At 40.8% G+C, this 24,596-nt stretch overlaps 1 protein-coding gene across 3 annotated transcripts in view; it reads right to left on the minus strand.

Annotated features, from left to right (window-relative positions):
* MYO1B (myosin IB) overlaps nucleotides 1–24,394 on the minus strand; it is a 117,805-nt gene extending 93,411 nt beyond the window's left edge. For all 3 annotated transcript variants that reach the window (XM_067298931.1, XM_067298929.1, XM_067298928.1), the window contains exons 1-2: nucleotides 24,338–24,394; nucleotides 7,847–7,987 (exon numbers count right to left, since the gene is read on the minus strand). In XM_067298931.1, coding sequence (XP_067155032.1) covers nucleotides 7,847–7,981 — 135 coding nt within the window. In that variant the 5' untranslated portion in view covers nucleotides 7,982–7,987; nucleotides 24,338–24,394. The remainder of the gene's footprint in view (nucleotides 1–7,846; nucleotides 7,988–24,337) is intronic.
* Between the last annotated feature and the right edge of the window lie 202 nt (nucleotides 24,395–24,596).

The raw sequence follows: 24,596 nt of genomic DNA on the forward strand, positions 1-24,596 counted from the left end.
GACAGGACAAGACTCTACAGAAGAAAACTACATAGAAGAGCACTGAAGAAGGCAGAACTTGGGAAGAGAAAGAAAATCAGACAAAGGAAGGAAACCGTGCGTCAACAGCTCAAGGAAAAACATCTTTTCCCTAGAGGAGACAAAATTAATTGTAAGCACATAGCACAGTCCTGTACCAAATGTGGTGATGGCTGACATAATGCCTCAAGAAACAAAGCTGAAACAAGTAACACAAAGGCAGAATGGCACATCTACGTCACAAAGCAAACAAGTCATGACACACACAACCTACGACAAAAAGGATAACAAAATTGCTAAAATATGCTTCATTTTTTGTTTGATTTGGCAAGCTGCTGTGAAAACAACAGTCTGAACAAGCTAAGGATAACCTGCACCAACCAGGATCAAGCCCTTAATCGTACTGCAACCTATTTTAGATCCAGGCCCTGCAGTAACAAGGGAGCATTTTCCAGAGGCAGATACACACACGACAAGTTGAAGCAAGTCCTTAAGGAGGATGCATGTGTACACATTATCAGGTTTCACTTCTAAGTCTCTTGAGGGCACAAAATTCTCTCTGCTGCAAGGTGAATATTACTGCTCAGCTTGCAATCAGTGTGACAGACTCTAATGTTGCTGTTAATGAAGCAGATTAATCATCTCAGTCATCCACCTCTCTGGCTACCGTTGGATATTTTTATACAAACAAACAAAATTTCTGCATAGGATGGATTATAAATGAAACCCCTGAAGTGACTGCCAGGGAAGTCAAACCAAAGAAGATGCGAGAAATTTTAAAGGAAAGCATTTAAATACATCAGAACGTCAATTGTTTGCTAACTTTTGAAAAGATAAAGACTTGTTTTCATAAGCAAACAGTAACTGGAGACTGGATAGCGTCTGTGCCAAGAATCTCTTGTATCAATGCGAACAAGAAACAATTGGTGAAAACGTTAGAGAGAAAGAGAGCGCGAGTGCTCATTCCAAAACATTTCATTTTTTTCTGTACAAGAAGAGTGGGGGAAAGAAAAGCCTACCACTGTGCTGCAACCAAGGCTGGTTTATGTTCTTCAGAGCAAGAACTATGTTTTTAAACTACTTGGATATTTTGCTTCTATTTCTCTTTCTTACCCATCTTTCATTAATCTTCCTTTTGTGTTTTTGTTTCATATAAAGTGCACTGAAACCACTAGTAAATGCCCAAAACGGCCCCATCACCTCAGCAAGAAACACACAAAACATTCTTGGGCAGAGCCAACACCAGAACAGAAGCTGGGGCCCTACGGGAGGAATTTCTTGACCACCCTCCCTCTTTTTCCCCAAGTGTCACACCAAGGAGACAAAAGAAGGGGTGTAGGGAAGGGGAAGTCCCCTATGCATAGCCCAAAACATTCATACTATTTTCTGTGATCCTTAGTGATGCTTTCTTACTTCCTTATGCAAATATTGCATATGGCACTAGAAATAAATGCCTCAAATGCTACATTCAGCATAGTGCGCACCACATTCAGCCGTACAGAAAGCAAAAGGACACAAAGCAATACCTTGAGATAAGTAATTCTCTGCCCATGAAGCACTTGAAGGTTAATAATACCCAACCTGTTTGCTGTAAAAATCTTTACTCCTAACTCCAGCCAAGTTATAAAGCTTGTTTTTCCACAGTGGGCTATATGAAGGACCAAAGGACCAAACAGGATTTCTAACTCGACACCGAGCAAAGCAAGATTTATAGGGAGACAGAATACTTTTTATTAGAGCAGAAGATAGCTCTGGAAAAGCAGTGTGCCTTGAGCACACAAACCCTTCTTCGCATCTGAAACAGGAGCAGCAGGCTTCCAGGCCCTCGCCTGTGGCAGCTGCAACAATATTATTACTATAACTCGGTAGTTTCCCTCCGAGAGGGAAACTGTTGAGGCACTGCTGGGAAAATCGTTTCGACTGACAAAGGCCTCCCCCGAGGGAGGAAGAGAAGAAGATCTGAGGAAAACCGGGTCCCCTGGGCAGCCATCAGGGAACAGCAAGTGCATCACTAAAGAGTTATGTGCGCAGACCAAGAGCTGCTTTGCTCCAACTATTCAATAATCTTTCATTTTAAGAAAGCTATTTGGTCGCTACATTGCCAAGCTCCCAAAAGGAAGAGCAAGGGTCCGAGTTGGACTTGCTGGATAAACACAGGCAAATACATAAAGGTACTGCAGAGCAGAGCCAGGCCTAGCAGGGACACAGACTCTTCCGCTTGTTGCCATAGGCATAGCGAAGGCACAGGCCTGCTAAATACAGGTACGCCCGCGGGCACCCTGCAGCTCTGCCGTGCTTGGAACGGCAGGGATGGATTACAGGAGATTGATCGGAAACCGGTTAGCTCCTGGAGCTGAGCAGGCACATGTCACGCAGGGGGCTTCTCACTCGAAAGAGAGTGCTCAGCACTTTCTCAATTTTACACTAACCAGTTTGGGATCCTGGACACTGAATTTTCTCTTTCCCCAAACAAAACAACGCTTCCAAAATTATTCTTAGTCAGGAATGTGGGAGAGCGCTTCAAAACCTGCAGAGGGATTCAACCTACCCTTAAAAACAAGGTGTCAAAGCCCGACAGGGTTACGCTGACATCAGAGAGTAATGACAATGAGAATAAAATTGAACTTCAATAGCCGCTATGATCACGTTACAGTGCAGATTTCCCCAGGAAGCAGTATTCATGTATTCCAGCGCCCCAGGACTCTCTTCTCTATAACAGCGACAGAGTTATAGAGAGGGATGGGCATACAAGGCAAAGTTAGACCACGCCAGCTGCCCTCATTCTTACAATTCTCTGTTTTCCACCCTCCTTTTCCAAACGTAACACCTAGAATATCGGGCATGAGTGCAGCAGGAACAAAGTCACCACGCTAGGCAGCAATGCAGCAAACGCTGCATATTGTTAGGTGGCTGAGAAAGGGGTCATCAGTAATACAAATACAGTTGAGTAAAGTTAAATCGGAAACAAAAAGGCTACCTTTAAAATGTCAAAACAATGAAGATCAACAGGAAGCACCTCAGACTGTGAAATAAGCACACCACAAAGGTCAAGCCCCCAGAAGGCAGTCACAAGGATGCCACCCCAAACAGCTAATGCTGAGTTATTATCCTGGAATGCCAAATATTTAATATTTGAGTGATAAAACAACATGTGTTCAGTACCGTAAGACTGTTCCTGCCCAAAGCAGCCCACAAACTCCACACACAGAAAATACAAATTAAACACTGATATCAGAGAAAGATTCTATTTTGTTACAAGAACAAAAGGCAAACAAACATTTTGTTGTAAGGAACAAAATGTTGACTTTGCAAATTTCGAAGACTTCAAGAATCAACACAACTGTGGAGAAAAATGTGCAGGGCAGCAGAATAACACAGTATCTGACCTCTCAAGACTGACTCCCGTGAGCCTGTGCACGAGTCTTCCCTCCAGACTCCTCACACCTCGCTTACCACTTCCACGCTTCTGACCACAAAACAGCTTCAGCACAATAACCAACGTGAAGCGTATACCACTGTTTAGCCATACCTCCACCGCTCATGAATCACTGTAACCGTACAGACAGTTGCCCACTCCCATTTGCTGCTATTCCAGAATATAAAGGAAAAATGACTGCTGAGTAGGATAGGCCGATTATACTTTAGCCAATGTATCAACTTAAAAAAAAAAAAAAAAAAAAACACAGAGGGAGTTCAACAGAATGAGACTAATTTCACATAAATTCCGCAGTGACCGGCCATTTGATCTTCATTAATGTATTTGAAATTTTCCATGCAGTCTGTAGGGCACACATTTTAACCATACAAACTGTTCCCGGGAACCTTCAGATAATCAATATGATGTTTTTCCTATTTGCCAACTGCATTGGCCATGAAACACATTTTACTTTGTAAAGTTAAAGCAGCTCTCATAGGATTTTGTTACTGATATTTACAGAAAAGAACTTTTGCAAAAAGAAGTGAATTTTATCATGAAAAATTTAAGAGTTGCAAAAACAATATAATAAACAATTACAGCTTTTTAATGAAGTTTCCTTACTCAGACATACCTCAGACGTTTCCAGACATGACTAAACTCCAAGATTCCCATTTCCAATTAACACAAGCAAGTTACCCAGGGAGCCCTTCCCCCAAAGCCACTCAGCACCAGATTACTGCAGAATCCGATGGTCTTTAGTAGAACATCTGGCCTAACTCCAGCTCCACTAGCCTTCATGCTTGTTTTTATAGGCACAGCCTCCAGCTTTGCACTCTGGTATTCAAACTAACACCCAAGTCCATTAAACTTTCCATCAAGCGCACATAAAAATGAACAACAGGTAATCAAGCTATAGCCTGTTCTCTAACTGTTAGGAGAACACTTATTTCCCTGTTTGCACCATGGCACGTGACAATTTTGAAACACTGATTCTTACAGCTTTTTTTGATAGCTTAATTATCAATTTGTATTTTGATATCTACATCAGTATCAGACCAATCAGTCTACACACCAACTTTTCAGCCTAATAAAGCATTTCAAACATAGCCAGAAAATAGAGGTGCAGTTCCCCCTTTCTTGTTCCTGAACTCTGCAGCACTCCTAAGGATTTGAAAGAAACTATTTTTCAGGCACTGTAGCCTGTATCAGAGCCATCCCAGAAAATGAACCTTAGCTGGTTTTCTTGAAGGGCTTACAGCAATCATGTCCCGGACGGTATATGCACACCAGGAGATCCACAGCTGAACGCTATTGCACACAGAACTCTCACAGGGAAGAGCTAGAGTTTCAAAGGGGAAAATGGAGCTGGCACTAGGATTGCCAACATTAAACATCCAACATCAGACATAACTAATGTGAAAGAGATTAGAAGAGACAAAAATTCTATTATTTTCTGCTGGAATGAGCCCATTTATCTTGTCATCCTTGGCTACGGAGAGAGGTTTGGCACTGTTGAAGGCTTGATCCGAATCACACATTTACCTATGAAGACTGGCTAACATGATGATGCAACGTCTGGCCAACTTTAAAGCATTTTCAAAGCCATCAGTGTTACAGGTCTCATTCCTCACAACAAACCTTTTTGAACATTACAACCTTGCAGCTCTGTTTTAAACTGACATATGTTGCACAGACACAGCTGTCAGTCAGAAGACTGCTTAAAAACTGATGTTGAACAAGCCTTGGTTGACTGCTGTAGAAAACTTTCAACCCACGCACGTGACTTCAGTTTGACTTAGCTTTTTAGACTTGACGCAATTTTTGATGGTACCTACACTTAGACACTGATGTAAAGGGTGAACTTAAAGCCACAGCTGAACCACGAAAGGACAAATCTATTCCTGTTGCTCTCTGAAAGGATCTTGAGGGCTTTGTAACTTGCTAGAACTAAAGAAATCTGCAGTCTTTGTTAAGCTCTAACAGTAGCTCTTTAATAGTCTAATTTGGCTTCCCCATAATAACATGCAAACTAGAGATTTTATATGGTAAAACAAACATTACTTCCAGATGTAACAACAGCTTCACTGTGCTCATCTAGGTCTAAAAACAAAAGTGCAAAATGTACTTTTCCTGAGTGAGGTTTGGGGAAAAGAGAATGGGTAGCGATAAGGAAAGGGAGAGAACAGTTTGCACTTGAAAATTAGCACATGGTTGTTGCAATGAGCACCCTTCTAATTGTTACATATTTTAGGAGACTTTTAAAGCAGTAACAGTGGCATAAAATTTGGAGGGCAGCAGCAGAAGTCAACTGATATGGAACCAAGACAATATTCCTTGAATGATTTGGTAAATAAAACAATGAAGCATCACAAATCAAATAACGTGCCTACTTGGTAACCGTATGTGGCATGGACCTAAACAGCTACTCTTTGTACTGCTGATGAACTAAATGTTGTAATTCCTGCAATGACCTGCAATACAGGCAATGATTCTGCCTTTACAATGTGGATTCACAAACAGTACATGTAAGACCTAAAAGGAAAAAAAAAAAGTCACATGATCAACAAAGCTGGAGATAAAAAGAGTAAGTGATAGGGCAGAAAGCTAAAAGGGAATGATTCAGCTAAAGAAAAAAAAAGACCACCAGAAGAAAAAAATCCTTTGTTTTTGGCAGCACACCAAACTTCTCAGCAGAGTGTGTTTAAGTATCAGACTTTCCCACCTGCAAGGCAAAGGATCCTACATTGCTAGAGAAAAGTGACACCTTGTATCACCTGCCAAAGCACATAATACAACTAATTACATGGCACTTCAGTGCCAGCAACAGCAGAATTTGAATCTCAAGGAACCACATGCTTCAATGTCACTGTCTCAAAGAACTGTGTTTGAACATGGTTGTCAAACAGCATATAATAGATGATAAAAATAAAAGAGATTATTCATTTGTCATTCAAACTGATTTCTTTCAAGAAAAAGCTGCTTTGTTTAAATGAAATAAAAACATGTAATTAAATATTTTGCAGTCTATAGCAGTTTACATAAAAATTCTTGCAAACTCCACTCCCAGATGGTTCCTAGGAATCCTTTTAAAGAGACTGCACAGTCTAGGGTACACTCACGGAATAGGTGTGTATCTTTAACACTTTAAATAAAACTTTTACATATAACTCAAGCATTAGACAAGGTAGTAGTGTCCTCCTAAATCTGCAGGCAAACAGCTTCCTTTCCAATGTCTAGGGGTTAACAGAAGGGAATAGACTAAGCTGTATATTGCCACACTAATGTCTACAGAAAGGGTAACCTGGATGTTTGAGTAGGAATAGGATCCTGGAAGAAAGATGCAGCAGAGAATGAATCTCAGAGGTACAAAAGCACAGACTATAACAAAATAAAAACAAAAAAGGATAGTGGAAGCTAACAGAAAAATAACATGGATTCTCCTATTTTGGAGGATAGAAAGGAAAAAGTATAATGAAACCATGAAGGTCAGAATGCTTAAGGAAGAAGGAGAAAAAAAAACCACTAAAAATTAAAAGGCAGGGGGAGTGACTTAATATTAAATACAGAACACGTTATTTGATTATAATAAGCTGCAGACAAAATTGTTTACAGATCACAGCTAGACCCCAGCTTAAACATTTCAGCTTTATTTGGAAAGAATGTCTTTCACCACAGTACTGAAAAGTCTCCACAAATCATTAAGTTCACACAACCTCAGCAGTATAATAGGTACAATACTATGAACATTTTAACAAAATTGGAACAAAGAGAGAGATGAAATAGGAAGTGAAAGACTTAACTGGGATCACAATTTGCCTCTTCATTCGCAGCCTGTGTTTTAACTGTCAGTCCACGTGCTCTCTAACTGATTATCATTCAGAGATCAATATGCCTGAAGGTTTTGAATGCTCTCACGTTTATCCAAGCTCATTGTTATCAGTTTCAAATCAAACCATTCCAGTGAACGTATCTTACTTACAAATCAAAGGTAATAGCAGTTAAGCTAGCCCTAGCAGATAACATTCCAAGCATACGCTGTTTATACATCAGCCTTCTCTAAAATCCCAAAGACCCTTCCCTGGAAACAGCTTATTTGTAACTACATCCTCCTCTGACAACAGAAGTATCAAAACTACCGTCATCATCAGTTCTGGAACTGCTTCTTATGAAAATCTGAGATCCACCATCAGATGAAGTTATGCAATGGAGAAAAGCAAAAAGGAAAAATATCCCAGATGGAAAAGATCAGATGCAAGCAGTATAATATGGGGAGGACTACAGTACAAATAAGGTTTAAAATGTCTCTAATTGTGTTTAAGTATATGGTCTATGTATATCCTTATAAATACATATATTTTAAGAATGATAATACAGCTCCTCATAGAATGTTATTGTTCAACATATACTCACATATACTTCATTGTGATCAAAGCGTTTTTTCAGATTATTGATGAATGAATCTTCATTGAGTGGCTCCAGAAGAACCATATCTCCTACCCCTATCATGTTGTCTAAAAGCGACGTCTTGGCCTCCATTTTGGCCATTTTTTCCTGCAAAGAAAGAAAGAAAGAAAGAAGAAAAAAAAAGAGCAAAGTTAGCTAAAAATTATTCTAATTATTCACAGGTATTATCCAGTAATATTATTCAAGGTCACACACACACAAAAAACTATCAAATGACATTTCTTTAAAATAATTGTCCAGCAGAACATTCTAAAATCTACTTAGGTAATCTACACAGTTCAAAAGACTGAACTTCTGACATTTGAAAATGCCTAGGAAACAGCATAAAATAGGAATGTAGATTCTCATGGGCACCACATACAGATTTTTTGAATAACTTCGACATAAGTTCAAGTGTAATCAAACTCAAGTTTCTCAAGAGTTTCATCAACACCTCGGTGCTCCGCTATTAGTGCCTCAAATTAATATTTGGATTTATCAATATCCTAACCTGAATTTTCTTCTCGCCCTTACCCCATTTCTCCAACTCATTCAACTTTTAAATGGAAAACAACTAACTGAACTCACTCAGAGACAAATAGCATTACTTTCTCTTAATTCACTAATACTGTACTCTAGAGTGCCTAAATTCTGGTACAGTACTGCTCTTGTTTACAACAGGCCAGCAAATTATTTTCTTTCCTCACCAGACTTGATCAAGTTACGGAGGAATAGATTTATTTGCAATTTTATTGCCTAAGAGAGCATTCAATCAGACAACAGCAGTCCAACTAACAAACAAAGATTCTGTATCTATATAACTGGAGTGCCCGAGGGAGAAGCTGGGCTTAAACAGAGGAAGAGGATCAAACAAAGTAACTGATTCTTATTAAAAAAAAAAAGTAATCCAAACAAAGGAGTCAAGGTCGGGCCAAAACTCAACACTCGATCTTCCTAGCCTTTTACCCTTCCAATCCAAATTTTAGAAAAGGTTAACGAAGCCCTTTTAAGAACTCTAGGTATACAGTTACTATTTTCAGCTTTTACAAGATTGAAAAATGAACATACTAACAGTGGCCGCATGCAAACTGTGAACCAGAGGTGAGTGAACAACTTTGCCGACAACATAATCCAAGAACAAGTATTCTGACGATGGCACAGCTACAGCCGTACAAAACAACGGCTGAACTTTACCCATCTGTTGCAATCTCTTAGCTGAAGTGCTGTCTGTGCTCTCTGTATTGCTGCAGCATATTTAATTCTGCATATTTTTTCTCATTTTTTAAAATGTCTTTGAACAGTTTTTAATTAATACAATCAACGTTAAGTTGCTGTAGTAGCTATTCATCAGAAAGCTATTTTTAAACAGCTGAAACTTTTTATCTCTTGTTTGTGTTCACAGCCACTGCATTACTAAATACTACTTGATTTTTGAGCAATGGGTGACATTTACGGTATATTAGACCAAGACTTAAGTCATCTTTGATGTTTTTCCAAATTCAATGAAGAAAAGTGCAGCTCCACAGGCAGCTAATGGAAATGATATTAGCAAGTTCCTCAACCTGAATCAAGCCTGGGAATTATTAGAAATCCACATGGAAATCCAAAGACAGCGATGAACTATGGTAACCAACCAACGCTGAGTCAACTCTGCTAAACAAACAAAAGAGCATTTGTTTTGAACACTGGATAAAGATTTTTGTAGAGAAATAGACTTTTGTTCTTTAAAAGTTCACCTCTGTGAATCACAAAAAAGTATTTTAAATCTCTACAAAATCATTTTAGAGGTATCACTTCAAATATTGCATCCCAGTAAGACAAATCCTTCAAACTATTACTCTTGTTTCAGTGACCTATTAACTTCCCATACAGTCACTAAAGTTCAAATAATTTTTGATGGCTGGAAAAAAAAAAAGAAAGAAAAAAGAAAGTCCTCCTCATGTCTGGAACTTATTAAAAATAGAGTTTTTAGCCAAAAAAAAAAGCTAACATAAAAATCCTAATACGGTCAACTGCAACCTAGAATTTAAATTCTAGCTAGTATAACCTCATCTACCATGACGCAATTACATGCAACCTACCACGCTCAGTGCATCACTGCTCTGGAATTCAGAGACCAAGAGCAGCCAATGCCTGCTATTCACCAAAGTCTATTCACCAGAATATTCGTGAGTTCCCAAACTCAGTGGCACATGTTACAGAAGAGGTGCACAGAGACACCCTCTCTACTAGTCAAAGCTGGACCAGAAAGTTGCATACAAATACCAATTTATCGATATATTTGAGAAATTCAATTTTATGGTCAAAGGTTGATTTTCAACTTGTTTTTTCACAATTTGCATCGTACTATGGTAAATTATTACTATGAACTTACAGGTTGGAAAATATTGCAAACATAGGTGGTGATAAAATAGGACAATATGCCTAGTCAACTTAGTTTAACACTGCATTTTCAAAGCTATTTACAATAGCTTACCCTTTGCAAAATACCCCTTAAAGATTGCCCCATATATCAATGTATGATTCAGGAATATTCTGCAATCCAAATGCTGATAGCCATCACTTTGGTGGAATCCAGGCATAATCCTTATTCTGGTTTAGCTAATAACAAAGAAAAATCCGGCAAGCTTGTAGGATAATGTGGTTGCAGAGCTGAGGTAATAACTGAAAGGGGATTTCAACATTAAAGCACTGTCAGGAAAAGCCAACAGCAACGTAAAACATACCTTAAACAACTAGATTTAGTTTAATAAAAGAATCAGTATTTACAGCACTTTGAAAACACGAAATACTATTTTTAAGAGTAGCTTAAAAGAAGTCAAGAAGCCAGCATGATGCACAGGGGAAAAAAAAACTTTAAGGTGCTACAGTGCAATAACAAATTTCAGCCAAGATCTTTAGCCATAAGCTAAAGCTCAGAAACTCAATTGAAATCCATGTCCAGGTATTTGCATTTGCCACATATGCAAAGATGCAGAGCAGCTGGAAGCCTTTACTGATCAGTTGTGGTGACAGTGCGTTCTCCACAATTTGGAGAATGGTACATAAAAATAACAGGCCTCTACCTATATACATATTCAGGTCTCCTTTAAAAAGGTGAAAAGGTTTTCAAGACCCATAAAGCAGGAGAAGAATGGGGCCAAAAGATGCTTTCAGTGTCTTAGAGTCTAATAATGATTAAAACCAAAGCTGTGCTGCTTAGAGAGCACTGGCAAAGAGGAAATTAAGTTAGAAGAAAGAATCATAAATGGGTGACTCCTTTAAAGTAAGAATATGTTTAGTTATTTTCAAATGAGGATTACTGAATGTGAGATGATTTATGAAGGTACTGAAGTGAGGATCTATTTAAGCGGTGCTGTAAATTTAAATTGGAAATTCAATTTAAAAAAACTAAAAATATAAATGGCACTCCCTTGATTTAGCCAACACACTGCTTTTGTGATGCTGACATTAAGAAAAATAAGTGTTGTACAAAGATTACAGCTGTAAATTATTAAAAATTTAATATAGCAACAAATTAGTTAAACAAAAACCAAGAAACTTCTAACACTTGCAGTCTGCAAATGAGATTCTTCCTCAAACATTTCCTATCTCTCCCACACCCACTTACCAGTTGAGTTTCCTTTCAAATCTGCCTTTCTTATCCCTAGAGCAAACAGCAGCTGCATTTCAGAACATCTCCCTATTCTTTTCTCTAGTCATTTGTCAGCTCCCTTCTTCCTCACTCTGAATTAAGGCCTAGATATAAGACCAAAGAAGTGTGAACACTTTCAATTAGTTCTCATTTTTGGAAAAAGAGAAAAGATTATTCAGTCATCCTTCACAGTTTCGCCTATTTTACATTGGACAACATGCTCTAGAGCAGAAGGGCCAGGCATGCTATGTCTGTAAAATACTTCTATCCACATGCCCCAGTGTTACACACAGCATTTTAAAACACAGACGGTTCCATCTACTACTTATAATGCCTGGGATTACCATACTTATGTTTTTTCCAGCTAGAACAGTTGAATCAAAAAACCTCTTGCCCCCATCAAAGATGACAAGAAATTGCAATACTTTACTGTCTAGCAATTGCCCCTCCCTGGGTTTAACTTGCTTTCCTTTCTCTTGCCATTACCATTTCTCTCTTCCACACCCACTGCACTCTTTCTTGACAATAACCTAACTCATAGTTTACAGAGACTTATTTCATCGAATTCCAATTTGTGCATTTTACTAGATCAAATATAAAAATTAAGACTGCTATGACTATGGAATGGTCTGTCAGCTAATCTGAAATGAGAACTAACAAAAACGCTAAATAGAAGATGATACAAAGGATAGGCAACCCAACCTTGTACAATTAAATTCATATACCCTTCTGAGGGGGAAATGAAGCAATACCACGTTATTGGCATACAGCATATTACAAAATTGTCCAGGTTTTTCCACATCGCTCACATACCATAAAAGAGCAACAATTGTTACCACCTTCCCATGGATGTGCAGTTCTTAATATACATCTTCACTTGTTGCACTGGAATTCTCGCTGGCAGCAGAGGTGGCTTACTTATTTTTCTTTTGCTGTGACACTGTAGCCCTGGAACAATTTCCCTACAACTTAAGTTGGCACAATGGATGTACTGTGAACTCACATATGTTTAAAATTCTGATATTTAAAAAAAAAACAAAAAACAAAAAAACACCCCTTGGTTCCTCAACCATCAACTCATTGTATAAAATTCCACCTTTTGATTTTTCAAGAGTTAGGAGAGAGAACCAAGAGCCTGCAACGTAAGGAATTCAGTGGCAGAGTTCAAACTCATTTCATGTTCTACATCTGATCCTCAGCCTCCTGTTGCTTGTGAAGCCTGTAACTACGTCTCCCCGTTACAGTCTTTTTCCTCTGTCACAGGACAAGAGGCCCACACAGAGCAGGGGCTCCAACAGGCTACCACAGCAGAAAGGCAGAAGTGATTCGGTGCAGTGTCATTACCTAAACAAACCAAAAGAGACTACAGTTGCCTTGCGCTGCACACAACAAGCCTAAGTACCAGTTCAGGAAGATGTAGGATTTAAAGTCATCCTGTTGAGCTATACAAAAGAAACATGTATCACTGACCTCTAACTGATGCACAGAAGGTGCAAGTTCATTAGAAACAGTCTGTGCTGGCTCACAAGGCAAACAGAGGCAAACTCTGAAGCTGAAATATTATAATGCCCTTTTCACTCAAAGCTAGATTTCCTGACACCAGCATGTAGGAAACTGTTGATACCATCCAAAGAAAATATTTGCTTTGCCTCCAGATTCCCCAACTTTTTAGCCTCTGGATGCTGCAGAGGAGCGGTGCAATCACCAGTTTCCATGTGCTGCTCAGCAGCAGTCTTTAGGAAAAGCGACAGTCTCCTGTCCCCGTCACGATTGCCGAGATGTTGCTCCGCCACCATCAGCGTACTGAAGGAGAGAGCCTGCACAAAACCGCACCATGCTGTGGCCCGTGATTTCGTGCCGAAAGGAAACTGACTTGAGAAATCCGACAGGCCGATCGGTCAGGAATGTTAAACACTAAATATCAGTGCAGCAGTAAAAGCGCTCATAAAAGCTAAAATGCTTCCTCTGACTCTGCATTTTTCCTTTTGGTTTGGCCAATGTATGAGTATCTTGTGAACTTGTTTCTGTTCCTCCCACTGAGCAGTGCCGCGCTCCTACTGAACAAAACAGTATTTTCCAAACTGAAAAAGTTTAGAATTTTGGGCTTCTCAGTTAAATATTTATCACATCTTACATACCACTTGAGATCTATTTTTAAAGCCTGGTGCAATTTCTTTTTATTTTCAGTAGGCAGTAAACATTAAGCATGTGTTACAGATTCCTTCAGCAGTTAAACAACAAATAGCTCCAGTAAATGGCCAAAGTAAAATGTGACGCTATGGGGTGTATTTGTATTAAGGCTGCAAGAACGTTTGCATTAAGCATCAGTCAAATGGGAATGGTTCTTTAGGGACGTTAGATTACTACAGTGCTGTGCTCCAGCGACCACAATTAAGATGACAAAAGATTTGTCCAAAAGAACTCAATAACAGGAATGAATACTCTGCTTGCTCATACTATAAAATGCCACGCATTTAGCTAAAGATTGTGCAATATTCAAGAAAGAAATAGGCCACTTAAAGTACCGCTGAACAAACAACTGCAACCATGTGAAGCAATATCATCTTTCAGTAGTTTAACGATGAAGACTTAACTGCAGTATAGAAAAACTAAGTGTACTGATTAGACTTCATTAGAAAGTTTACAAGATGTTTACTGGAACATTATCTCCTACTGATAAAAAAACAGTAGATTAAACATTTTTCATTGAAAGGACTCAGGTAGTTTATAAATGTGGCGGGGAGAGGTTTGGTGGTTGTTACTGGGGTTTGGGTTGGGTATTTATTTGGGGGGGGTTGTTTTCTTTTGTTTTGTTTTTTACATCAGCTTGGTTGCAATCCAAATGAAGCAGTAATGACCTGTTATTGGAATCCCCCAAAAGTAAGAGAAAGATTGACTTGTTTTTGCTTCTCATATCCTTTGTGACAAAACTACACATTACACTCAAATTACATATGAGACTTAATCACAAAAACAAGAAGACATGAGTTATGTACACAGAAGTTCATTTTACTCTCCTTCTCTTCCCTAATACAAGATCAATTCACAAGAACTGGGGAAGACAGGAAGGAGTGAGAGGCTATGTGTTTATGTTTCTCTAAGGCTACTTTCTGATTTACTCTTGCATACTATTTTAAATAATATTAACATGAATATCACCTGCTATAAGAGACTGCAGGTATATCTACGGCACACAAAATATTTCTACCTTATACTCCGAGCAGTACAGGTTTTCAAATTACTTCTAATTATTTTGCAGCCACAACCCAGAAACTACCGCTAGCAATTGTATTCAGTGGTTGATCTACTTCCTAACTCAACTTGCAGCCTTGCTTTAAAACTGATCTGGCTTGGTTATACAGGCATGCTAGATTTTAGGGAAGACATTTGTTCCTTCAACATTGGCAGGGCAGCCTTCTTTAGCATCTGCAAACAGACTGTCTTAAAATAACTGAAAGACGTTCGGTGCTTCATTTTTACTCTGCAAAAGTTCCTTTACATTTTGAATTATGCCAACAGGTTTCACAGATGATAGGTGTGGAGCAGCCTTTTCTGTCAATGGTTGCTCTGGAACCTGAAAACCATTTTTTATTAATTACTTGTTTTACAGGAAGAACACCTTGGGCATTTTCAATGCATCAGGAAATAGGTCTTCAGTAACAGAGCTATCCGCTCTCCAAGATTCTGGTCAAATTTCCACTGACTTCAGCAGAAACAGGATCCATGGTGGTTTCTTACATTTAGGCTTTTCTTAGTCATTGTCTAACCACAGAATTTTATAATCATTCCAGGTCCACATCTACACAAAGGGATAAAATTTTCAGGAAGAAAGGGGATCTCTTTCTTTTTATATAACTTAGGATTCTCTTGAAAAGACTATATTTCAAATTGACAGTGCAGAACATGAACACACAAAGAAAATGCTCCAATTCTTTCCCCCCAAAATTAGCTTTTACTACTAACAGTAATGAAGGAATGCCCTTTTAACCAATTATCTTCTTCTTTCAAGCTGCTGCTTAAAATTCAATGCCAATTTTTGGGAACCTGCCCAATCCAAAGGTTATGTTTGCATAGCTGTTGCAGAACAGGGACACGAACATCATGGTAGCATTTATTTATTTTGGGGGATCTTCTCTGTTTGCTGTATGCGACACACCAGTAGCTTGCTACAACACCAGAACTCGTGTTCAAAATCCCAGCAGCCTATCTTCGCAAAGTACTACTTAACAACAACCAGCCCTCACAAAGTCAAAACATTTCTTTAAAGTGAGATTTCACTCTTTTGGGAAAGATCCAGCAATCAACAGTAACCTGTATCTTTCATTTATACTTTTATAATAATAATGTTTTTACTTTCCCTTTCACACAAAGGCACAGAGCAAGCCATTCTTTTGTCCAGTCAATATACAAACCATAAATGCTTGATATGTGTAAAAGAAATCTGCTGATGGTAGGAGAAGTGGAGTAAACTCCAATTTGCTATGTCAGTAAGATGGATCTCAAGAGATGTCTTAATATTAAAGGGTTAAAATACCAGAGTACACATTAATCTTCTCCTCAAATGCTTGCGTGTTCCCTGTTCAGCAGTCAGTGATAAGCCTCAAAGACACGCAGAATATGAAACTGGAACAACAGAGCAGGCAAGCCGAAGCTCCACACAGCTGCCAACAGAAGGAAAAGAAGCCCCAGAAAGTTGTCAAGGCAGACAGTGAATCTAACTTAAACCCAGTCACAAATGAACACAAAGCTAACTGATCTCTGAAGCTTCAGGAATCCAGGCCCCAGAAGAGGCAGTGGTCCCTCTGACTTCCCACCACCAAGCTGCTCACGATGCTCTGCATATCTGTAACTCCTAGAGCAGCTGGGAAACACCACAGCACTAACAGAGCTACACACATAGCGGGGGCCAAGTTTCCATGCACCCATATTCTCTTTCAAGGACTAAAAGTCTGTGTAGAGCCAAAATTTACTTGGCTGAAAGTACTGCGTATTTTCACACAGTTCCTTCTCCTATTCTGTTTAAAACAGAAGGAAAAGAAGTCACTTGAACACCACCCAACAACAGGATAGCTGATTTTCTACACATTTGTAAAAGCAGGCAGGTAGGCAGGCAGGAGAGGAGACAGGCACACAAGTGCCCCATCAGAGACACAGGTTACAGGAAGAACAAACAGATTATTAAACATCACAGAGCACTTGCCAAAGAATGGCCTCGCAAAATTCCCTAGCTGCAGAAAGGCTTCAAATGGAAACTACTGCTTCTTTGCAAGTCAATCAGCCACAAGAGAAAAATCTGCAGGAAATCAGACTTGATTAGATCCATTTCTTCTGGGACTACCTGTCAAGGTAACAGAGCAGTGCAGGTTTTCACTCCACAACTTGCCATCATTGTCTATTCTGCACATCAATTTCTGTTTAATGAAAAGCAGGAGGAAATAAAAATCAAAATATTTGGATGCAGATGTTGCAGGAACAGGAAACAACATTTGCCCAAAACCAAGCTAATAAAGCTTCTATTTAAGGGCAGAGGAAGCTCAGATAAGTTACATGCACTGTCAAAAGTGTTTGCTTGTCCCAAGCATCCAACGACATCATCCATGGTTTGGGCATTCTCAACGGTCATTTTCAATAGTACACCTGAAATCACGATATAAAATTTATCAGGCTTTTAAATCAAGGTAACTCCAGCTATTTCTGTGCATCTCAATTCTTAACAATAGATGCCTCAGACAAGGGGTCAGTTCAAAAAGTAGCATTTCAACACACAGTGCAATCACTGCTGTTGACACATCTATGTGCTGAGAAGCCAGCACACAGGGCTTCTATTAAAATCTAGCATGATAAGCAAAAGCATTTTCAAACTAAATGTAACATTTCACACATTCAGAGAGGGACACCTTCCTAAAATAGCTACAGAAAGCACCTTCCTCCAGCAGAAAAAAAACCAGCCAGTCTTGCAGCAGACAAATTCAACATATATTCAGAGACGCTGAGCTTTCCTTCACTTTGTTTCAGCAAGAACTACCAGCTAGTTTTAGGAAGCAGAAAGAACCATTCACAATGGTACATGCGTAGGCTTTCCCCAACGTCACAACTCTGTTCGAGCTCAGCCTGTGCAGTTGTTTGCACACAGAAGATTTACAATGGTTTCTCCTGGAGTGAACTTCGTTTTAACATAGTCTTACTCTCTTTGATCACTCAAGGCAATCTCCAGAGTTCTTTTAACTACCCCTGCTTGACAGTTTGTTAACTGAACAATGACAATAGCAACTACATCTATTCTGCATGTTCACGGCTGGTGCCAAAACCACCGTAACATCCAAATCCTGACTACTATGGGGCTGTTCTCCAGAGTGCAATTTTTCAGTCTTCTGTGGTTTTCATAAAGAATAGTTCCTACAGCTTCTAGCCTGAATTTATTCATGGTCAGCTAATATCCAGTTATTCTTGCTTGTGCTAATGCTGTTTTTTTTAAATTTAAATGTTTTCTCCCTCCCCAGTGTTTACCAGCCTACACCACAGGAAAATAATTAGAGAGGATTCTTTCACAGTCCTCATTCTGAATAAACTATAGCCAGGATTTCTTATTCTCCTCTCAGAAGCTTCTCCATGCCCCTGACTTTCCTGGTAGCCCCTCTTCTGCACACACTCCTATTTGAGCCCATCCTTCCTGAGCAGAGTTAGCCAAAGCTGTACACAAGATCCTGGGTACATCGCGGCACCAGCACTTCCTCGCGCTGAGGGACGGATTCATTGTTAGTTTCACCCTCTCCACTAATTTTTCTTTTTTCCATCTCCAAAATTGCACCTTGAATGAGTACTTCTCTAATTTATCCTGTATGACTAACCCCAACTGCTGTGCCAGTCACAGACCTACTCTCACATATAAAAACTAGAAAGTTTTACAGATACAAGCTAAACCAGCTGGTTACTGAGTATGTTTAAGTAATGCCAAAAATGATCCCTCTTCCCTCAATCCCTACCACCCTCCTCCTGACCTCTCCCTGTCCAGGCCTCTATCAATGGAAAGAGAGAGTAGCAAGAATTTCTGCCACAAGTTAGACATCTCAGGTATTTCTTCTTTCACGTGATAAACATGAGTCCCCCTGGAAAAAGCTTTTTTCTCCACCCTCGAATAAGAACCTCTAGCAAAGCTACCTGGCAGACAGTTCAACCAGTCCCTGGAGTCCCAGAAGTTATATGGGGAAAATGTCTCCAAACTGGCATCTCTTCATCGCTCAGCCAGTGTCTCAAGCGCCTCTCTGATAAGCTGCCTATTTATTGCCACAAAAAAAGCAATGGAGAGGATTAATAGCAACTTCACTCCCATCAACAGTTCTCCTAAAAGCAATAGAACTTCTCCTTACAGTGCCATCCAAAGAGTCATCATGAAATACAGTCTTTGAGGATACTTCTTGATCTAATAGAACACCATTAACTGTTCTACAAATTTTTTTAACACAAAGGCATCGAAACAGAGAGCGCAAGTGCAGCTTCCTTTGCTCATACTTTCCTGAGATACTGAATTCAATGCTTATCACCCAGAACTTCCCACATTTCATTTCTGAGGTTTTCAAAGCTTAGAGGACAAGATTAAAATACAACATCAGGACATTACATATGCTCCATTGTGCATAAACACTGGTTACCTTAAGGTCAAGCCTTTAAAAAGATATTCTAACACCAGCGTGTTCTTGCATACATGATGACATGCAGACTCCATATAGAAAAGCAGAAACATTTCAGGATTTGATTGCTCTGTACCCGTTTTTCTTTCCATTGTACTAACTCCTGCAATTTAATCATTCTTATTCATAATTCTAAAGCAAATTCAGTAGCACTTTAGAACATACAAACTATGAAAATTATGGAAAATTACAAGAGAAGGAGCAGAGAGGAAAAAGCAAGAGAACTGGCGTACAGAGCATATTTGTGGGCCCAGGAAACTTGCACCAATGCTGACCAGGCTGTGGTCACAAGCTTTTAAAAATTGTTTTCTGCTGAGCGTAGTGAAAAATGAGTCTCTCCTAGTCATCTGTATTTTGAAAATAAAGAAATCTACAGTAAGTAATTTTTGACAGTAAAATGCCCACCAATCCTTCTATTTATTCCTCATAGTTATCTCCTTTGTCCTCCTTATAACCTTTTTCTCTCATCCTAGTATCTTTCCTGTCATAGTCTTCTTGCCCAACAGCATGAGGATTTCTGCTAACATAAGACCTTCTTAAGGACTGCTGCCTCTATGAGAGAGGGAGAACAGGGCAAAGCTTAAGAGCATATTTAATACATCCACACCAAAGCAATTCAGAGGCAGCGCTGCACAAAGTCAGGGCCAAAGCAATTACCTAAAGCCTAAGACACATGCACTCCCCTCCCTTACAAATGAGAAAATCTTTGTGACAGTACTATTAACATTTCTTGCCTTCACTCCTCAGGATCCTGGATATTTGGTTTCCTTATCTTGGGCCTTCAGCTTGTTTGCTGAACTATGCAGTCTGGCTGCTTAGGCTAGAGGCCTTCTCTTGATTGCTTTCATTCCAAAGGTGGGAACATGAGTGTGAGAGTGTGTGAGAGTTTGTGTGTGCAAGTTTTCCACTGGAGAGAAAGGATGCTGTTCTTGCCTCTGGGGCCAATTACTCCTGCTATACTGCCTACACAGAACTATTCCCAAACCAGTTTGCATCTGAGAAGGGGACTTCATTAGTCTTCTCCATCTGTGAAACTATATTTTGAAACTTCACTCTCTCAAATTGAAACACTTTCATCGTCACAGTGACTTTACAACCATAATTAAGATGTATCAAGAAATAGACACAAGTTTCCTTGTTAATACCAAATGGGAAATTTCCCAGTAACAAGAAATTGGGAGAGACAAAAAGACTGGGTCTGAACAGTTTTCTCTAAAAGCTTGCCACTGGATCTTCACATGTAAAAAGACAATTTGGACCATTCTAGGCCCACATCCAGATGGCAGATTAGTCTAAAATCTCAAGTCTGCAGGCAGCTCCCAAGACTCTACTGCTACTTGAAACAAAGCTAAGCAAAAACTGAGCTTAAATGGCATGGTTTTACAACAGGGTTCTTCAAACTCAGAGCAAAGTACCAAAAATGGCAAGAGTCACTGGAAATGGCAACACAGATGGTAAAAGCACATTCTAGTTCTACTCAAGGAAGAGTCCTGTCACAGGCTGGGCTTGTCCCTGCAGGTCAGGCCACACACTGCACAGTTATCCGCCTCCCAGATATAGCATACAATCGCAGCAAGCATTACATGTGAGGATGGGGGCAGGTACTAGAGGAGTCACTTGGTTAGAGAAAAGAAAAACCAGCCCGGCAGGAGACCAAAGTCAAAGATGATGAGAAAATCTGCAAGAGTTACCTCCCCTCCCAAGGTATGCAATCTGGGAACCCCAGCTAGGGTCACAGAAAGTCTTCGTTTATTTGCCCTGTGAGAAGTAGGTATTCTATGCAAACAGATGACTTTTTAGCAAATTAGATTTTTTAATAAATATGGTGAAGCACACAGAAAAGTTTTGAGAATCTCACCTTTCTCCTCCCTCACTGCTCCCCCCAAGATGGCAGAAACAGGTAAGTCCAACAGCAAAAAAGAGGAGATCCTAGTCCCCATGCTTGGTTTGGGCACCGAAATCTGGAGTCATACAAAGTAAAAGAACACAGCTTTCACAACAAACAGGCAAACTGGGACACAGTTTTAAGGGGAGAGTGTTTCAAGACTGCTACTCAAAGCCACCAGAAAAAAAAATCACAAAAATACCCTGTGGGAATTCCAGCACTCTCTTTAACAGCTGCTGCATAGCCTATGGCAAAGAGTCACAGCCCTTTCCACTATCATATCAGTGCAAAAGAAAAAACTTTACTTTTACTTTTTTCCCCCCATTCTGGGAACTGCTAAACAAAAGAAAATTAATGTTATTCTTTACTGCTTCTTTATGACAATGCATGCCTTGATGTTACTTTATACATCAGAAATCAAGCTCTGGTTTCCTTCTTTTTGGAGGATATGAATGGAGGTTACATAAGGGTGTAATAGGAGCTGTTACTTCCTTCCCCAGTTGAAGAGAAAAAGCTGTGGATCAGGTTACACACACTCATGGGCTGGTCATCACCACTGCAGCCTTCCTAAAATTTTCCAATAATCTGCCAGCAAACAGGAGAAGCTACTTAGGTACTTTATATTTCAAAGGTAAAAAGGCTGAGAGAATTTAAAAGACTGAGTACATAGCCATTAGGGGGAAAAAAATGGCCTTTATTTTTGTCTTTCATCAAACTCAGGAAATTCCCCAATGCTTAAAGCATAAAATCACTAAAACCACTATTTTCCATTTCAATTTGTTCTTCATTAACACAACAAAAAGGATGAATGAAATATAAGGCAAGATTTATAGGACAGTCTGGCATGTGAGCTGCTCTAAATACACTTAGCACACTGACGGCATGTTTAACTTTGGCCACTATGTCAGCATTTTGTCCCAATTCTGAACACATAGAGCAAATGAAAGGAGGAAATGCAGAGTATCCAGATTGGCCTACACTAGCACTAAGCTGTTCTCCAAACTATGTTCCACTTATGCTTTCTTCACCTTCCTCTCCGATTCCCAAGCCACTGCAATTACTGCTGCTGAAGGAAGATGAGATCAGAATCCAACATGAGGAATTTCTGTTCCCACAGAGCTCAGAGAAACCGGATGATCTCAGAGGATCATGTGAAGAAAGTCCATGACACTTCCATGAGGCAGAATATCTTCAGAACTTTGCCAGCAGTTTCTTAAGAATGCACAGTGGGAAAAATTAATGCCTTTGCTTATGTTTCCAATTTCTCTCTCCCACTTCCTCCTCTCATTTGCCAGACCTTCTTTTCCCTTCCCAGAAGCACTAGTGGGCTAGTAATGTATGCTTGCCCTTCTAAAGAGAGATACCATCAAGTCTTACACAAAGTTTAAAAGGGCTAAATTTAACTACCATCCCCTGGCATTGTTCTCTTGCTCGGTTCCTCCCTACAGATATGATTTGACAAGGTCTCTTTAAAAAGTAATGCAACAAATCGGCAAGTTTCTGTAGTCTGAGATACTTTAATGAGTTCTTTTACCTTTGCCTTGTGGAATGCTCAATCTGTGGTGCCCACATAGAGCAGAAGCCTTTAAAATGTCCATCAAATATACCATCTATCACCACATTGGTGTTTCCAGAAACATTCTTTCCTGAGAACAGGAGGGAGCTTGTGGTAACCTAAAATGCCAGTAACTGCCACACTATGGTAAATGCTGACATGAATGGCGACTCCATGTTACTCTAAGAATAATGGCAATGCTACAACCATTACATCTTAATACAGAATCAAGCATAAGCATTGCATAAAACATTCAAATAAAGACACTCTTAAAATCAGGCCTGGGACAACCGGAAATAAAAACACATGAAGAGAAAAATGCTGTTACCTTTAATATGTTTAAAAGCAGCTGAGCATGGAAGTCTACTTTAACAGACTAGTCAGACTATTTCTGTTCCCTAACACTGAGCGCTTTTGGGGAAAGCCTTGTTTTTGACACAGGGCTTGACAGAGTGATGATTCATCTAGGGAAGGATGGGCAGCTTGTTGCCAGCCTTAATTCACAATTAACAATAGGACAGCCGGATATGGGAAACTCATGACTCAACACAAAAATTGCAGAGTCAGACATTTCACCTTATCTTTGAATTTTCCAGTGGTAATTTCTAATTTGGCTATAGGTTAAATAACCAGTTACTTCAACATATATTTTAAGAGTAGTTAGCCTTTATTCCATTAATGTTACATATGTCCCTTAGGATAGTGGTCCTGACCAAATACATAACAGTTGACTTAACCATGTTGATTGAAATTGTAAAGGTTTAAATTATTCAAAAAAGCAAGTTGTATGATTGAAATCATAAAGGTTTAAATTATTCAAAAAAGCAAATTGTATGCATGTACATATATGTACGAGTACATAGCTGCTGCGGGAGAGACAAGCGAGAGCCACGTTTACGCGCTTTTCACGCTCTTCCAAAAGTGCTTTGGTAGAGCCTCGCCAGCCTTGCTGCCTAAGGGCCCTGCTGGGATCGCCACTGCTCTGAATGGGAAGCCCAGCCACCCTCAGGAACAAAGCAATGCCCTTCCCCAAAAACCAACCACAGCAGATGTACAACCAGGAACAGACGGTCTTAATTGCGAGCCTGCAGCGAGCCTTCCCTTGGGGAAGCTCTGCAGGACAATGTCCCTCCTTGGGAAGCCCTTCCCGAGCCCGCTCTCCAGTGGCCGCCCCATCGCAGAATTTAGCATCCTGGATGCTCCAAGTTACCCTTCTCTCTTCCCATGGTTCGCTCGCCTTCGCGAACTCTAACCCATTCCTTTGAATAAAGCGAAGCCTTGCACGCACGGTAATTATTTTAGACAAGAAGAAACAGATGCCGCGGTCTCCTTCCAGAGAAAGCACGCACACTCCTATTTCAAACGGCAAGATCTGGACCATCTCTGCATCTGCGGACACCAGCATTCATAGCTAAATTAAGCCGCCCAGAGCCCACAGCCATCCGCCAGATGCTAATTAAAGCCCCGACGCCCGCAGACCGGTCCGAGGCGGCAGGTTTGCCCGGGGGCGCCCCGTGCCCGTGGCGCCGGGCAGCCCCTGCCCGCGCCGCGGCCCCGCACAAAGAGGGCGGCCGGGGACTGCCGCTGCCTGCCGCTGCCGCTGCCCCCGCGCCCGGGCGGCGGCGGCTCCCCGCGCCGAGCCCCCCGCGGCCGCGCACGACGCCGGGCGGCGGGGCGGCGCGGGGCCGAGCCGTACCTCTGCTCCGCCGGCCGGCGGGCGCTCCGCGGCGTCCCGGAGGCGGCGGCGGCAGCCCCGACGCCGACGCTGCCCTGCGCGAGCCGCGGGCAGAGCGCGGAGCGGCCCCGGCGCGGCCCCTCCCGCCCGCCCGCCCGTCCGCGCCGCCCAGGGGCGGAGGCGCCGCCCGCCCGCAGCGCCGCCGCCGCCGCCGCCTCCGCCCCGGGCTCGCAGCGCCGCCCGGCGGGGCCCGCGCCCCTCCGCCGCGGCCCCCGCCCGC

This window comes from Apteryx mantelli, chromosome 6 (assembly GCF_036417845.1).
Source record: "Apteryx mantelli isolate bAptMan1 chromosome 6, bAptMan1.hap1, whole genome shotgun sequence".
NCBI classification, from domain to species: domain Eukaryota; kingdom Metazoa; phylum Chordata; class Aves; order Apterygiformes; family Apterygidae; genus Apteryx; species Apteryx mantelli.